We start from the raw sequence: 16,676 nt of genomic DNA, 5'->3' as shown, positions 1-16,676 counted from the left end.
AAAAGCAATGGAACAGCAACACGGCACTAAATACAGTTCTTCTAAAAGGTATCCATGCACACGCTTTTGAGGAGGCAGTTACATTTTCACCACTGTAGAATTAGCATCAAAGTCACAGATTTGCTGCAAACACAGAGAATGATGAACGTGAGGCTTTCCCTTGGCATCTCTCCCAAACAAGACAAAATCCCAACACATACATTCTCCTGATACACACTAAGAGGGCAGCCTACTGAGGCAGTACAACTGGCTCTGTTTGCATTTAACATGAAGCCGTACAAGTAGCCTTGCTGTGGCATATCCATTTACTGTACTTACCCCTGATTTTTTTCTACTATGGAAAAAATACAGATTATATTATTAGTTGCCCTCTTGTGCATTTTGTATTTAGGGGTATATAAACGTGAAGGCTTTTTAAATGAAGTAATATCTAATATGAAATTCATAACATCTAATATGAAGACTGCTTTTTTCTGGAGAGAAAAGAAGAAAAGAAATCTGCAAACGGCTCAGAAGTCTTATGAAAGTTATGGGGGGAAAAAACCATTAAGGTTCCAGACTAAAATTAATTCCTATGTATATGGACACAGGGACCTTAAAAATGGAAAAACTCAAGACCCCCCACACCAAATACATGAAGCTGTATCAATGCACAAAACTCAAGTCAACCAAAATTAGGATCTTTTCCACTTGGAATCATATTGTTCTTAGAGAAAAAGTTAAGAAAAAGTTATTATAGTCATGGTACTCTACATGAGATTTGTAAAGTTAGTGGTAGAACATTATTAGACCAACAAATATACACAGAAACATACACTAAAGTCCAAGACTAAAATCTGAACCAACCACTGAAGCTCAGTGCACGTCAAGAACTTCTGCTAATTTGACTAAATGCCTAGCAGATGGACCACCTGACAGAAGGGATACCAAGTATTCCTGGTATAGAAACAGTGTTAACAAGAAAATTCCCCTCTCGAGTTCCAAAGAGAAAGGCAGGACACATGCAGTCTGCAGGACAAGGAAAAGTCAGCAGTGGGAGGTAAATAATCAGTGTCCTCTTTTAGCTTTAACAGAAGTAAATTCTGTGGTATTTGGGTTGGTCTTTCAAAATGTGATCTATTTCCCTTAAGGACTTCTTGAGGCACAAAGATTTTTTTTATATCACAAAGATTGTTGTTTGCTTTCACACCTGCAATACCTGCATGAGGGCATGGCTGTATGTTTCAGCTTTCTACTGCCAGTCTCAAAAGTATTTAAGGCAGGCAGTAGTGTTGGTTTGCAGGTTTCCTACATACTGTGGTATGAACCATATTATCAAGCATGCTTAAAAAAAGTGATGGTGGTTTAGGCATTTCAGCAGTAGTTTAAATGAGAAATAATTTTTACTGAATTTCCCAGGACTCTAACCCAAATAATAAAGGCATACCTATAATACACAAATGACAGTCCAACTATTTCAAGTCTCTCCAAGAGAGCTCCTGTGAGGACAGAAACCTTGCAAGGCCATCTGCGTGCCCACAGCCTGAAGGAAACCTTTAATTTTGAAATGGAAGGTTTGAAAGGAGATGATGAAATGGCTAAGCTTGGCAACAACTACAAGATGCTCATCAGAACTGGGGAGCTCCTTCATGTACTCAAGGCAGGCTACAATACCAGCGTAGCTTAGGATGTCAGCTTTCATCCTGGTGACCTTAGTGTTTAAGCTGCTGATTTACAGTGCATAAAGAAATCTGTGATGTTTTCACCTTACAGCAGATTTTTCCAAAAAGCATTCAAGTATTTGAATGCAAGATTCTCACAAACTCTGGGTCTACCACAGTTCTCTTCCTTCTGTGCTTTGGAAGGGGTGGGGGAGAAGGAGGGGCACTTGAGGTGAAGGACTGAAGGATTAGGTTCCATAACAGAGCTGATGAGTAATTTGATATCTTTTAAGGTTTGAGATGAAAACATACCCAGCTACTAAAGCATAAATATTTCCCCCTGAATTACTTATTTCTCATCTTTTAGTCATGATGTGCTTTAGAAAAGCCTAGAATGTACTGTCAAAAGATGAGCTCGAACAAAAATTCACAAGTTTACTAGATTTGGAAAAAACCACCCAGGACAGAATTGACAGTTTTACAGCACAGTATGATTCTCCCTTCCTCTACAGCTCTTCTGCATTGTGCCAAATAGAAATTACCCCCTTCCCCTTTATAAACTTAAGCTAACATATCCCCTCATTTTGTTTCACAGGTACCAAATCCCTCTTCTTTTCAGAGGGTGATGTTAGAGATGTTGAGAAGCTGCTTAAAGTTTTAACTAGCTTATCACCTTCAATTTATTTTCTAAAAGTTCACATCACTGAAGATGTTCAAATCACAGAAGTGATCCAACAAAATACCCATAACCCCCTATTTACTGATAAATTCCTTTTCCTTCTTATTGAAGCATTTCTGCAGCAGCACAGACCACTTCAACAATGAAAAATTACTTTTTCCCAGGTTGCTTCAACAGTCAAAAATAAGGCAAGGAAATGTAACTATCCAGAATTCATGCAAAAACCTTGTCCTGATTTAAAGTGAGATTCAGTAGACAAAACAGGAAAAGTGTAAGGATTTGTGCTGATAAATTCATTGATCTGACTTCTTCAGACCATGTAAGGTATAACAGACTCCTAGATGTCATCTTCCCAGCTGCACATTTTACACTTAAGTGGTCCAGTGAATTTTATATCTCCAATCTACTAAAACTCTGGAAAGTCACTGCATGGAAACATATGTCTTCCTTCAGCATCATGATGTACTGTCTGTTTGGCATTCTCTGCTTCCCAGATACTGATTATTTTTTTTTTGGTTGTAATCTCTTTTATATTTGGGCAAGCAGTTCCTCCCCAGAGTTTGTTAACCTCGTGTGTGTGCCAAGCAGATAATTTCCTTCACTACTGACCGCTAATGGAAGAGTTCAAAACTCTTCCTTCAGAAGAAAAGCGCATTTTTAAATTTGAGGGTTTTTTTCTTTGTTTTCCTAAAAAGGAGGAAGATGTCTGTAAGAGTCACAAGACTTACATCTGCTTCTGAAATTGGACTTTGTGGTTCAGAAGAGGTACCTTCAAGTTAGAAAGCAATAAAACACTCATGCACAAGCATACTTGTGGAATACTTGCAATCCCATGAAGAACAGGTTTTTAATAATCTGGACTTGCATGTGGATCAGAAGCTTAATATTCCATGACTGGCAAACTAGGGATACAATAATACAGCTCCAGAAACATATTAAAATATTTGCAGAACCAATCTCAATAACCAGTTAGCAATCAGATCTTTTTGCACCTGCTAAAGCACCTGATCCCTTTGATATAGAGCATAAAATGTCCCAATAAACACTGTCAGTACATAAAGAAAGCCAACTTTTTAAATCACACTTGGATATTTTGGATGATTCCCTACTCTTCACCCAAGGTCCTCATCCTTGAAAACTATCTTCAAACTTCCCCTGCCATGTCATTTTTTACATGCCTGAGTCTGCTCAGAGAGTCAAATAGATTCAAAGCTTCCCAGAAGATTCTGAGTGACCATTAACAAGACTCAATTTACAGACAGGAAGGTCAGTGACTGGCTACAAAACTTCCCTGGAGATGGTATAACAAGTCTGCAAGACTTACAAAACTGAAGAACGTAAAAATTCTGACCTCTCCGGGATAAATTCTAGATTAATGTCTAGAGTGTTGACAATTCACCAGGCAATCCAATAAAAACATGAGCATCTTTCCACAGATAGACAGCATGAGAGAAATACCATTTTTTTAATATTTATTTCTTTCATGTGTGTGCATGCGGAGAAGTGTAAATAACATTAGGATTAAAAACCTAGATCAAAGAAGATAGCACTATTTGCTTCACGAAAACTTCTTTCAAGCAGAAAAACAAATAAGTAAACGACAGCTTCACTCCACTGGAAAGTTTTCACTGATTTTTAAGCTAAATTAATCAATATACTGATTACTCACCTCTCTGTTAAGGTCCACTTACTTAAATAACATAAGCTGCTGTACTTAGTGTTGCTCATAGAAAAATACTCCTCTAAAAACAAAAAAGCTTTTTAAACTCTGAATCCCAATTGCGACCCTTGCTATGCCTCATTTCTGTGGCATTTTTGTGAACATTTTAAAAGGGACTACACAACTTTTGTGGCTGTGTAACATAAAGCAAATGCAGAGACAGAGGACAAACCATCCATTTATTTGACTGCACTGTACATTCCAGAAATATTCCATCAAATCACTACATGTTTTCTGTTTTTCTGTAACTGGTTTTACTCACACATGAACAAAATCAAGTGAATAATTTTTCAAAATGTACTGTCTAGACTTTCAAAAGAATCCTTTAGAAGTTACCTTAAAATTAAATTAGGTACATAGAAATAGTTTTAACTACTTGATGTGCATTATTTGTGTTACGTTCAGTGGAAGTGCATATCTCCATATCCCTTCAAATTCTCCTCAGGCTTCCCCACTAACTCCCACTGAATCTATTAAGTGGGTAGTTAAGTACCCATTATAGCATTCTGTCAAATGCCATTCTGTCGTTTCATCACATTTCAGTAACACAACATGGCCTGGAGTTACCTCGTCCAGTTTGGGTCCTCCATACAGTCCACCTTCAAGTCAAAGGGAGTTCCACACAGACTACTTTATTTTGCTGAGCCAGCAATTACTAAACAGCAAATTGAGTCACCTGAGAAAGAAGATAAATCAGCCCCTGCTTCTATGTCTGGCCTGCTTCTAGAGCCTCAGCTGGCCTGGATACACCTATGTTGTATGGGAGTGCCAACATACTGTCTCACAACAGTATCTGGCCATGTCTCAGCTTCTGATTTTGAATATAATCTTAAGAACACATTGTCTAATGAAATTTTAGGAGGACATCAACACCAACAACCTGATTCCACTTAGTTGCAAAGGAAGTCAAAGCTTTTGATTAGATTTTTAAATTAAGAGTCCTACGCAACGCCAAAGTAAAATCTTTTGTCATTTTTATATTACCCTTAAAATCTACACAGTGAGACAAAGGGCAATTCTTTGAACTTTGCTGGCTGCTAGACACAATACGGTGGACTTCTCCAAAATGCTTCCACACAGATTTTGTTTAGAAGTCTACAAGCCCAAAAGACTTACACCTTTTTTTTTTTTTTTGCACAACTGCATTAAAAATCCCATGTATCTCAAACATTTTTGAGAACTTACACTGAAAAATGATAATACAAGATACTATTCAAACACTACTGACTCAGGCATCTGAGGCTCTTCTCATGACTCAATCTGAGTGCACAAGAGTCTGCTCACGCTCATCTCTCACACCCTGCCAGAAACAAACTTACTGATGAGTGAAGGATTAGCAGCACTCCCTCAAGGCAGGGTACCATTCAGAGCAGACAGCATTCCTAAGAAATATTTCCGGCATGGCACCCCAACTTGCACCAAGTAATAAGTCTTGGGGAACTTTCTCTCTAGCATTAGTCTTTGCTTCCATAGGCCCATCCTAATTTGCTTTTCTATCTGTCAGGTCTTAAAATGTTGCAATTTTACTGCAAATTTAACCTGAGTTCTGGAGGATTGCTTTGACTGCATACCATGATTCAATTTTGGAGAAAGGGGAAAAAGAACAACATCTCCCCCAGTTTTTTCCTATTGACATTCTAAATAGATCAGTTAAAATAAAACCCTCATCATATATTATAGCAAATTTTTCTTTGTGTTTCAGTCATTCTCAAACACAGCCAGTGAACTTCCTAAGCAATGATTTTCAATTGTTCTTGAAAAATTAAGTATCTACCAACTTACTTCCCCAAACAGGAATATCTTTGCTTTCTGCTTTCATCACAATGGAGGCGAAGGTCATAGTTACTGGAATGGCATCAAAGTAGGAAGAATGGGGAGCCACAGTTAATATTGCTGCTTCCGCTGGCAATGCCCGTCTGCCTTTAACATTTATCCAGTGGAATCCACCAGCAAGCCACATCATTCTCATGATTGCTTTCAGCAAAACATCCACTATCCTGCAAAGAGTTGAGAAAACAGTTATGCTGCCACAGGAATACCTTACTATGATGAAAAGCAAAACATTGCTTAAAAACTTTTTATATATATATATGAGAAAAGTACAGATAGGATACGATGCTTAAACAGAGCTTCAACACTGCACAGCCTTCTAGTAGATTTAAGACCATTTTCAAGGTAAGATGCTGTTCAATTCATTTTACACCTGAACATGAATCCATTTGAATCACAGTTAGATTGGCATTTATTTTATCATCAAACTAATTTTTATTCAGGCTATGACTGCTGGAGTTTCTTCTATACAATGTCTAATGTTTTCTAGCGACACCTAAAAATCTCTAATAAATTGAGTCCTAGGATACTGCTAGAATGCAATAACCCTGATTCTCGGTTTCAAGTTTATCCAAACAAAACAGTGGAGAAATGTAGGGCAGAGATTCTCAAATACAGGAATGCCTAGAGAATACATATGAGAGCCCTGGAAATATTTTGTTTTCTTCCCTTTTCCCTAACTCCTCCTAAAGCGATTTGGGTGATGTGTTTTTGGTGTTTTGTTTTGTGGGGTTTTGTTGGTTTGGGGTTTTTGTTTTGTTTGTTGGTTGATTTTTTGTGGAGTTTTGTTTTCCTGTTTTTTTAAACTGTCTGATAGTCACAAAAAGAGAAACTTTGAACCAACAGAGTACAAAACCCAAACACAACAAATTGTTACACTTACAGCAACTGGGAAGCTGGGGAGCAGGGTGACACTGAAAACTGGATTAATTGGAGGAGGGAAAATTTAAAAGGATTCAAAATAATTGTATGCAAGACTCAAGGCAGTCCATTATTCCTTTAGTTATTATACTGATATCACTACAAATGAAATGTAAAGTGACACGCCTCTGTGGTTCTCAACCTCCTTCCCTCCTGTGATGCAAAACACAATCAGCTTCCCTCATGTTAGTGTCAGACCCTAATTTTAAAGTTCTTTACAGAAAAGGTGATACGCTCTTCCTTTCTTGCTCCCCAAACGGCAGTGTTCATGGATGGGTGAACACTATCTTACATTTTACCTAAGGTATTCCAATATCAAAACAAGCACAGACTTTTAATAAGCACTAAAGAAAGTATGGGGCAAGCCCTCAGGCAAACAACACAAGTTTTGTCAATTCATCACAGTGTAGAAAACAGTGGGTTTAAGCAGTGCAAACCAACGGTTTAGAATATGAAATTTGGGCATATTCCATAGAGTCAGTCTTCATAACCAGAAGTTGACATTACAGGAATAGGGGAAAGTGAAGGATGCCACAACAAAGCTTCACACTATATACTCAATAAAGATAAGAAGTCAGAGATACCAGTTTTTCTCCCTGTAATTCTTGGGTCACCTGGTAAATCAAAGAGTTGAGGTATTCTTAGTTTCCCCATCTGTGGACAGTGTTATTTTTTATATTTTTCTTTTGAAGAGAAAAGCACATCTCTGAGACAGATACGAGGTATTTCCCATCTTCTCTATTTCAAACTGCTGAACTATATGATGATTCTCTTAGTAGTTCACCACATGAGTGACTCACTTTCGCCACCAGGAGAGGGGCTTTTCAAGCTCTTGCTCATCAGATCCCATTGAAGCAATGAATGCAAAAGGCCAGGCCAGCAACATCATAAAAGCAGCAAAAAAGAGTCGGATAGGAAACAGAGTCAAGGTCATGAAGGCAATCTGCAAAACAATAGTTAAAAAAAAAAAAAGCATTATTCTAACACAATCTCAGATTGAAAAAGTCCCCCATTCCTAGAAACTGATACCAAGTCTTAACTGAAAAATACCTAATGTTAAGGACACAACTCAGTTCCAAACAAATAACTGTGCTGTATGCACACAATTTTGTATTTACCAATCTTAATCATAGCTGAAACACAACATGCTCTATAGAGCTAACGAAGCCTTAGCTTTCTACTCTTCTTCTGAACCTATGTTTGTCAGTGAATACAATCTCATGCTCTTTTCCCGTTCTGCAGCCTCACATAAAGCAAATATTTAGCATGGGTGTGTTGTAAATGTTGCTGCACTACAGAGAAATCAGTTCATTACAGCAGCTACCAGACAGTGATGTACACTTATGTAGGGTGCATTCACACAGCAACACAGGATGCAAACAGAAGATTTCTTCCTCTGTAGTATTTTCTTGGAACCAGAAGCTGCGGGGAACATTGTAAACAGACCTCTAGACAAACATCCAGACATGCATGGGATTTTAAGTTCCAGGTTTGTGCTATGAGACATAACTCCCTGGAAAGCAGAGGTTTCCAAGAAGTTATGCTCCTCTGGGAAGCCACGGTGAAGCCAGTTGCTTCTGTACCTCCTCCCAGCACTCTGGTTCTCAGAGAGCCCACTCCCTGCCAATCAGTTCTCTTCCTTCAACTCTGCTGAAAAACATCTCAGGTTGGAACTTCTCCCTCAGTCTTGCTTCAGGAAACAGTTACAGGGACCAAGTCACATCTTTGTCACTCAAAAGACAAAGAAAGGAAAAAAAGACCTCTTAAAGTGGAGGAGGGGTACAGCTTCAGGACTAGCTAAGGGAGAGAGAGGGAACTGAGAACTGTTTGAAGCTGACTGGGGTAGCATCAACGTTCCTCCAGCTGTACAATGGAGGCTAACAGAAGATGAAGACACTAGGAAACAAAGGTCATGTAAAAAGAATTTAAAAGTAAATACACTACATATTCACAGGTGTACTTAATTAGGTAAAAAAAAAGAAAAAAAAAAAGGCACTTTTCAGCATCACAAGGCCAGGCAAAGATGAGTAACAGGCATAAGCTGCTGTCTCATGTTGTGCTTAATCTGATGTATCTCCAGGCTGCTGTGGAAAGCTTTATTCATATTCTTCTCTTCCCTGATGCAGATCCAGTCATCATGCAGCTCAGTTTCCCACTGATCAGTTCCCAATTTCTCACACTTCCCCAAACAGCTCAATAACCACCTTACCCTGTAGCTGCACAAATCTGTAGATCTAGAGTAGGGGCAGGGAGTAGACAACAGAAGAAAAGCCCAAGCTATCAATTTCAAGGCCTAAGCTATCTGCCCACTGCAATACGAGATTTTACAGTGATGGTTCAGACTGGTGTTGTTACAAAACATCATCTTGTAATTACAATGGTCTCACTCCCCAAACCAGGATTCCAGTCCCTGCGTAGACTGCTTTAGTTTGCAGAACTGATTGAAAAAGGATTTTTTTTTTTTCCTTAGATAGGCTATTTTCTCAGATGAACTAGTAAAACTTCACACACTGCAATGGTCAGACGAGCGCTGAAGTTACACCAACTCACACAACCCTGCATCCACAGACAAGACCACCATGTCTGTTAGCAAACAGGGGAGCTTTCTGGAGATGAGAGAGCAGCTGCCTTCTAAGTTCCTAAAATGAGAAGGACCAGCCACCAAGAAATAAGGGAAACAAAATGCAGGTGAGGACACAGTCCTCTGGGATTCACACTCCCTCCCTCCCACTCCTCAAAGTCTCCTCCTATACCAGGGTAAAGCAGAATGGCAGGTGACTAGGAATGAAATATTCCATCCTTTGCATCTCTGTAGCAATCCTTTGTATCAAGATAATTTTAGTGCCACATCGCAGAAGGGAAGTGTTACTTGCATCCATAATGTCATGAAAGGTAGCATAAATGTGTAGAAAAGGTCTCTTAGTCTTCCAAAGACAGCATTAGCGGTAATGGCCAGCAAGAAGCAAGTGCACCAAGTGTGCAGGGTCTGGCTATGACACCAGACTCTTTTTAGGAGGTGGTAGTTCAGTACCTGTCCACACAAGAAATTTGGTAGGAGAGAGATACATACTTAGCCTCTGAAGGAGGTTAGGAATCATGAAAGAAACTAGCATTTGAAAACTAGTTCAGTCTACATCTTTATTCAGACATCTTCCTGTGAAAGAAAGCTTCTATCCTGTAAAACAGTACAGTAATAGTGCATGTGTTAGACAGAAAAGGGATAAGATCCTGTCCCCACTGGCCATTGTCAGAGATCAGAATGCAAGAGATACACACTTCTGGTATGACCTTGTACAGACATCTTATGTTGAAGATCACATCTTTACATATTTAGGACATTCACCCAGACACGTCTCCTATTAAAATTACAAATTCTGTCTGTTAAGTCATATGTAAACAGTTGTGTTTTGAGATACATTTAAAAAACCCTAAAGGTCCATCTGGAGTTGTACTTTGGGAGGTTCAGCTCATGATCAAAATTCTCAAGAGGGGTTTGACTATAGCTTATTTAACATTTGCTAGTCTACAGGATCCAACTTGCTTTTTCAGAAGTTGCAGCGTAAACTGTGAAAGACCCATTGACAGCAGGAAGGGAGAGGATGGTTTTACAGCTTGTAACAGAAAGCTGCTCTGGGAAACTGATCTCCACTCTGCCATCAGAATGGCTTCAATCTGATGTAAGGCAAGTCACTTAAACTAAAAAGGTATCATGTGTTCTCCTTGTTTAGAGACTCTGCATTCAGATTTGAGTGTGAACTCATGATGAAGGTGTAAAATATGGACTTAGAAAGGACTTAAGTTCTTCAGGACACACAGAGCAAGGGAATCAGAGAGTACCCTTGTTTCTATTTCTGTGGGTCTGTTTCCTGTCTTGAAATCCACTATCATACTTCTCATGCACAGAGAAGCTTTGAAATTAGTGATACAGTGAGAAATATCATTAAAAATCAGTTTATTCACAACAAAACTTCTGTGACTTGTTATAAAGTAATTGTAACATACTGAAAAAAAGAAAATAGTATTTGACATAGTAAAGGTTTTGATTTTTCTTTTACACATATTAGATATAGATTACATATTGCCCCACACTTTTACTTCCTCACTATTATCATCCTGATCGCACAACTCTCCAAAGATGGCACTGAAGGAGCTGCGATTTCATCCCTCAGCAATTCTCCTTCCCACTCTCCAAATTCCCCAACTGACACATTCATGGAAACAAACACAGGAGTAGAAATTTTTATGTGCAACTAAACCAAGCTAAGAGATCACTGCTGCTAAAGAGAGTGGTTCTGTTCACTCCCTCCTCAATCCTCCCCTTGAGTCAGTTCTAGCACTTATGCGAACTTGCAACCAGAGAATATAGCTCATTAGTGGGGGAAGAAAAGCCATCCCAGCAAAAGAAAACAATCAGAACACAGAAAAACACAATGATATGCTGGGTTTAATGAGCCAAATCAGCTCACCAAGGCACCAAATGAATGCCAGCACTGGTGAAACAAAAGGGCCAGAAACACTGGAAGCAAGGAAAATGGCATCATACTGTGTTTTTAAGCAGCAGGGAAACAAAGCTATGGACACTTAGTGACAGCTCAGCTCTGGTAATGCTTCTGCCTGTTCTGTAGCAGTAACTAGAATTAAGAGCTTTGATTTACCTGTTGGTGTCCAGAAGAAATTCATGGTTAATGAAATCATGTCTGTCTTCCTCTCAGAAAAGATCTTTTTATTACAGTACCAAAATAAAACAGGTAGCTTCAAGAATGACCTCTACTGTCACCCTCAGATCAGAGTAAAATAGCCATCATTTCTACAGGATGAATGAGATTCAGTTCTGAAACAGCCTTACTGCTTTTATGCTTCTGTAATCTCCCAGATTATAAATTTTATAAAGTCAATAAAAGATGACGTGAACAGTTCCTTCACAGTCAAAAGGATTTCTTTTTGCTGTTCATCCTCTTCATGGCTGTTCTGCCCTCTTACTTTCTATCTTTCATTCACTCCCACAGCCTCAGACTGAAACACGATAAAATGCATTTACTTTTGAGTTGTATTAATAAATAAGAAAGCTAGTCTAACCTCTTGCAGGACGAGGTTGTAGGCAAGATAACGGGGCTATCTGGCAGACCATCAGCAACAGACAACACACCTTCAGACAAAGCAGCCTTGTCTCCCAGTTCCCTGTGCTTCCTATTTCTTGTACCTGCATTCCTAACTTTCCTCGATAGGCTCTGCAATCCCAGAAGTCCCCCGTTAGATTCACAGGACAGACAAAAAAACCTGTGACACAGTATGTGCCTACAGCTGAACAGGAAGTGAGTTCAGCTGTAATAGTTCACACCGAACCCTCTGTAGCTGGCCAGGACTGTATGGAAGAGAACATAATTCACCCTGGGGAGCACTTCTTCTGGGAGCATTTCTCATAAGTGGAACAGTTCCACAGCTCTTCTTTAACAGCTTCTATCTCAAGCACAGCTTTTAATTGGTGAAGAGGCTGGAAAAGCACGATTAAGGCAAAGAAGAAAATCTATCACAGTTCTGTTTGTCAGCTTACGTGCTTTTTCCTCACATAAAACTGCAAAAATAAGACTGCAAGAAAGGCTGGGTTAAAGAACTCAGTGCTGCTGTATATCAGTAAAATATAACTCACTTAAAAAGCAAGACCAAGACACGTTCTTTGGCAGGGCAGCTATTCCTTTGGACTGTCCACAGTCAAAAATTACAGAGCTTTAAACGCATCCTGCGGTTTACATCCTTGAAGTCCATTGGCAATGCTCACATCCCATACAGATATACAGGACAGCCTGCACAGAAGGTAGGTATGTTCTACAAACAGTCATTTCACTGACGAAACGCCTAAAGGTCTGTCAGGACTAAGAACAGATCAGCAATGCTGATAGCTCCTATAAGACTCAACACTGCAAAACCTGCAAAACTGATACTCTGCTCTCAGAGCAGTATTTTCAAAATTTCTTGTAAATAACCAGGTAGAAAGCAACAGTTAAAAAACACACTAACACTGCAAAATGAAATACTGTTTTAACTGGACACAATTCTAGTCCATATGAATACATGCTATCTTTGCTTCTCTCTCCTCCCCGAAAGACTTCTACTTCATTAATTACACAGAAAACATGACTTCAGGAACAAAGTACAGGAACATAGAAAGGAAATCATTACAACTATGCAATTTATTGAGGAAGCCCTAGGTATAAACTAAATGCAGCAAATGACATAAACCTTTTCTCCCTTTTCCGCTCAAGCAACAATTTCTCAGCAACCACTGAATACATTCTGGGAAACTTGATCATAAAACTAAAAACCTTTTCTACTGGAGTCTACTATGAATTCCTTGGTTGCCACAGATGTAACATGAGGTACATTCCAATGTTTTTTAAGTCAGGGCATACATATCTTGTGTTAAGTATCTGGACAGTAACAGGGCATTTGAACAACAAACTTCACTCAAAATGTAATTAAAACAAAGTTGGATCTAGAGCACCTTGATCCAAAAGGTTCAGTATTAGTGGATCTTAATTCCCAATGTCGATAGGTACCACACGCTGTTACACTCCTGAAACAGCAGCTTTGAAGAACTTGAGTATTACAGTGATGGAAGTCACAGAAATGGCCAGCCCCTCATAAGGTGAGCCTCTGGTGGTATTTCTTTCTCCAGCAAGTGACCCAGATCTTACCGAAAGCCTAAGACAAGGGCCATGCCCTTTGAATACCCAACTACCTACTGCTCACTATGCGAGGCGAGTGAGACTGAGGCACAGAGGGGGTGGAAAAAACCCCAACCAACCAACCAACCAAATAAGAAGCCGTGCAACTGCAAATTTGCATTTTAATACTGCTTCCTGTCATCTCACCCGCTACCTGCACAATACCTAAATTACGGGGCAGGGACTATTTACCCAGGGGCCAGACTTGGGCTGCACGGGATGCCTCGGCCCACAGGGTTAATACCTCAAGCTGACAGTCGAAAACAGGAGCTCCGCAGGGCCGCTCCTCCGCCCCCCATTAAAAAAAACGAAAAAAACCCACAAAAAAACCAAAACAAAAAACCCAAAACAAACAAAAAAACCACATACACAAAAAAAACCAACAAACAACCAAAACCCCGAACCTCCCAAACGCAAAACAAGCCCACTAAAAAAATAAAGAAAAAAATAAAAAAAAGAAAAGAAAAACCCACAGGTTTTTTCTGAAGAAGGCATCGGAGCACAAGTTGAGGCACTACAGCATCACGGCCGCCCCAGCCCCGCCGCCCGCCCGCCCCGGGCACGGCGCCGCCGCCCTGCCCGCCCGCAGCCCCCGCCCGCCCCGCACACACAGAGGCACCGGCTCCTCCGGCTCCCCGCGGCCCCGGGCTCACAAAGCGCCGGCGGGGAGCCCCCGCCCGCCGCAGGACGCGGCCCGCCGGCCGGAGCGCCCCAGGGGCACGGCGCGGAAGGAGGAAGGGTGGGGAGGGGGGAGCCCCCCACGCCCCTACCTTGGCTTTCTCCAGGGGGCTGAAGCGCAGCTGGTGCACGAAGGGGCTCCGCGGCGGCGGCCCGCGCTCCCGGCTGCCGCCCACGCAGCATCCCCGGCCCCGGCTGCTCAACTTCATGGCGGGGCAGGAGCCGGCGCGGCAGAGGGTGCGGGCGCTGCGCGGTGACGGCCGGTGGCCGGGCAGCGGCAGGCGGGAGGGAGGGAGGGAGTGCGGGAGAGCGGGCGGGCAGCGCGGGCGGCACCGGCGGCCGGAGCGCTCCCCACTAGACGCCGGCCCCCGCCCTGCCGCGCATGCGCCCTGCGCGCCGGCTACAGCGGCTCGGCTGGGCGCCGGTTTCCGCGTCGGGTGGGAATGGGAAGCGGGTGGGAATGGGAAGCGGCGGGGGTAAGGCGGGAGGGGAGCGGACCTGGACCCTCCCGCCCTCCTTCCTCCGCCCACCCACCTACCCACCCTGGGAGCGGCCCCCTCGGGCATGCCGGGAGCGCGGCCCCGCCCGGTGGGACGAGGGGCGCAGCCCGCCTGTTCCCGGTGCCCGTGGCAGCGCTGCATCGCCGGTGGGAGCGGGGATTGTCGCGGGGGCGGCCACGGGGACCTGGGGTGGGGGCTGGCACCTCGCTCAAACCCCGGGGTGGGGTGGAGGGGAGGTTGCTGCTGGGCGTAGAGGGCGGAGGAGAATTTGGAAAAAAAAAACACAAAAAACCAAAACCGAGGGAAATAAAAAGGGGTGGTTGAGGGGTGTGAGTCGCTCCGGGATGGATGGAGGTGATCCTGAGGTGCCGCGGCTGTAGCGGCGCGGGGCCGGTGGTGCTGAACGAGCATCGGCGCCGTACCTGGGAGAGGAGGACACAGGTGCTGTGCTGGCATCACATGGCTGGCGCTGGGGAGGTCCGCGGGGAAACCGCTGCTCCGAGCGAACCGAGACAGTTTTTAATGAAGTCTGGCTAATTCGCACCTTGGGATCTCGGCCGAGCTGGCTGAGGAGGTAGCTAAGTTTGGGGTTTAATAAATCTTTAAATATAAAATATGTTCTCGGGAAATAAAGCAAGCAAGCCCGCTCGTGTTCTGCCCGCTTTCAGAAGGCCAAGCAGGGTGACCTGTGCTCTTCTCGACTGTTTAACATCAGCCACAGGGAAAATATGTAAACGATTTGATAAGATATCCTTAATAGAAATCAGCTCACTTGACTCATAAAACAATTCTGATAGCCTTATTCAGTGACATTTGCAGGTAAGTTGATAAAAGTAACTGCAGAAACATCATGGCTACTGTTTTTAATCGTTAGGCTAAGAACTGCAAAATAATCTCTGAGTCCTGTGGTTAATACCAAATATACCTCTAATGGCTAATGCTTTTGAATGGCTAATGTGCCAAACAGAGAAATTGCTTTTGAGTTTTGAAAGAGGATTTTTCAGAGCTTAGTCTTTGTGGGTTTGGGGGTTGGAAGGTTTTGCAGGCTCATGGATGTGCTAAATGGTAACTTGGTAAACCACTGTGAGAGCAACTGCAATGTCATCTGGACTGCTTAGTAAAACACTTTCAAACAGGCTGTTACAGCCAAAGGTATAAGCCAAATTTTCCAAGAATGCAAGCCGTGCCTCTGGAATGAGAGCTTAGGTCTGAGAAACTAAGTCATCTAAAAACCACGTCAAGCAAACTGTTATAGGTGAGGTCCCAGTGCAATGTGTCCAGTATGACTGTTGGATGTACTGCCTGGATTACCGTGTGTACTAATGAGACTGATAGTAGAACAAGGTGCGTGGCTCTTGACATTAAAGATCAAGTAATGCAGAAAAGACCTGTCAAAGGACTACAGCACTGGAGGAAATGTCTTACAAAAATACATTTAAAAGCATTATCTATTTGTCAAAAATATCTGCAAGATTTGGCATGCTAAAGCTTTTTAAGATGGTAGAAAAGAACATAGAATAGGAATCAGCGGTTGGGAGCTGAGATAACCTAATGCAGTTGTAATGGTTTTAATCACAAACAAGATCCTTACTTCAGTTTGGGACTAGTAGTAAGACTTACTGGCCTGTGGTCAGTGTGTGATCCAGTAATCCCTTTTAACTTTAAACTCTCTGAAGCATTTTAGCTGCATTCCAAATGATGTGGCTTCCCTCTCCTTCTTTTCCTCTCCAGTGACTTCAAGCCCATTGCTAGTTCAGCCATACGGGGCTGATTTCAATAATAAACGACAGATTTCTTGAAGAAGGAAGCAGAGACTCTCTAACAGGGCCCACATGCCACGTGGCCAGGGAGGAGTTCATTGCAGCTTCCCTCAGGGATGTTCCTGACTCATCAGGCGGTAACAGCTGTCCTGGCAGGTCAGCAGGCAGGAGGTGGCAGCCACTGCCCACCCAGCACACGGCCCATTGTAATGCTCGCTCCAGCACA

At 42.2% G+C, this 16,676-nt stretch overlaps 1 protein-coding gene across 2 annotated transcripts in view; it reads right to left on the bottom strand.

Annotated features, from left to right (window-relative positions):
• LPCAT1 (lysophosphatidylcholine acyltransferase 1) overlaps positions 1 to 14,541 on the bottom strand; it is a 68,437-nt gene extending 53,896 nt beyond the window's left edge. Inside the window, exons 1-3 of one of the 2 annotated variants that reach the window (XM_050326448.1) lie at positions 14,283 to 14,541; positions 7,591 to 7,733; positions 5,822 to 6,036 (exon numbers count right to left, since the gene is read on the bottom strand). In XM_050326448.1, coding sequence (XP_050182405.1) covers positions 5,822 to 6,036; positions 7,591 to 7,733; positions 14,283 to 14,399 — 475 coding nt within the window. In that variant the 5' untranslated portion in view covers positions 14,400 to 14,541. Of the gene's footprint in view, positions 1 to 5,821; positions 6,037 to 7,590; positions 7,734 to 8,373; positions 8,462 to 14,282 lie in introns of those variants that run through there. The other variant, XM_050326456.1, reaches the window with a different exon arrangement.
• Positions 14,542 to 16,676: the final 2,135 nt, after the last annotated feature.

Source organism: Myiozetetes cayanensis, unplaced genomic scaffold, assembly GCF_022539395.1.
Source record: "Myiozetetes cayanensis isolate MyiCay16 unplaced genomic scaffold, myiCay2020 scf1, whole genome shotgun sequence".
Taxonomy (NCBI): Eukaryota; Metazoa; Chordata; class Aves; order Passeriformes; family Tyrannidae; genus Myiozetetes; species Myiozetetes cayanensis.
Note: the sequence above shows the minus strand (reverse complement) of the source record. Positions and strands in the feature narration are given on the sequence as shown.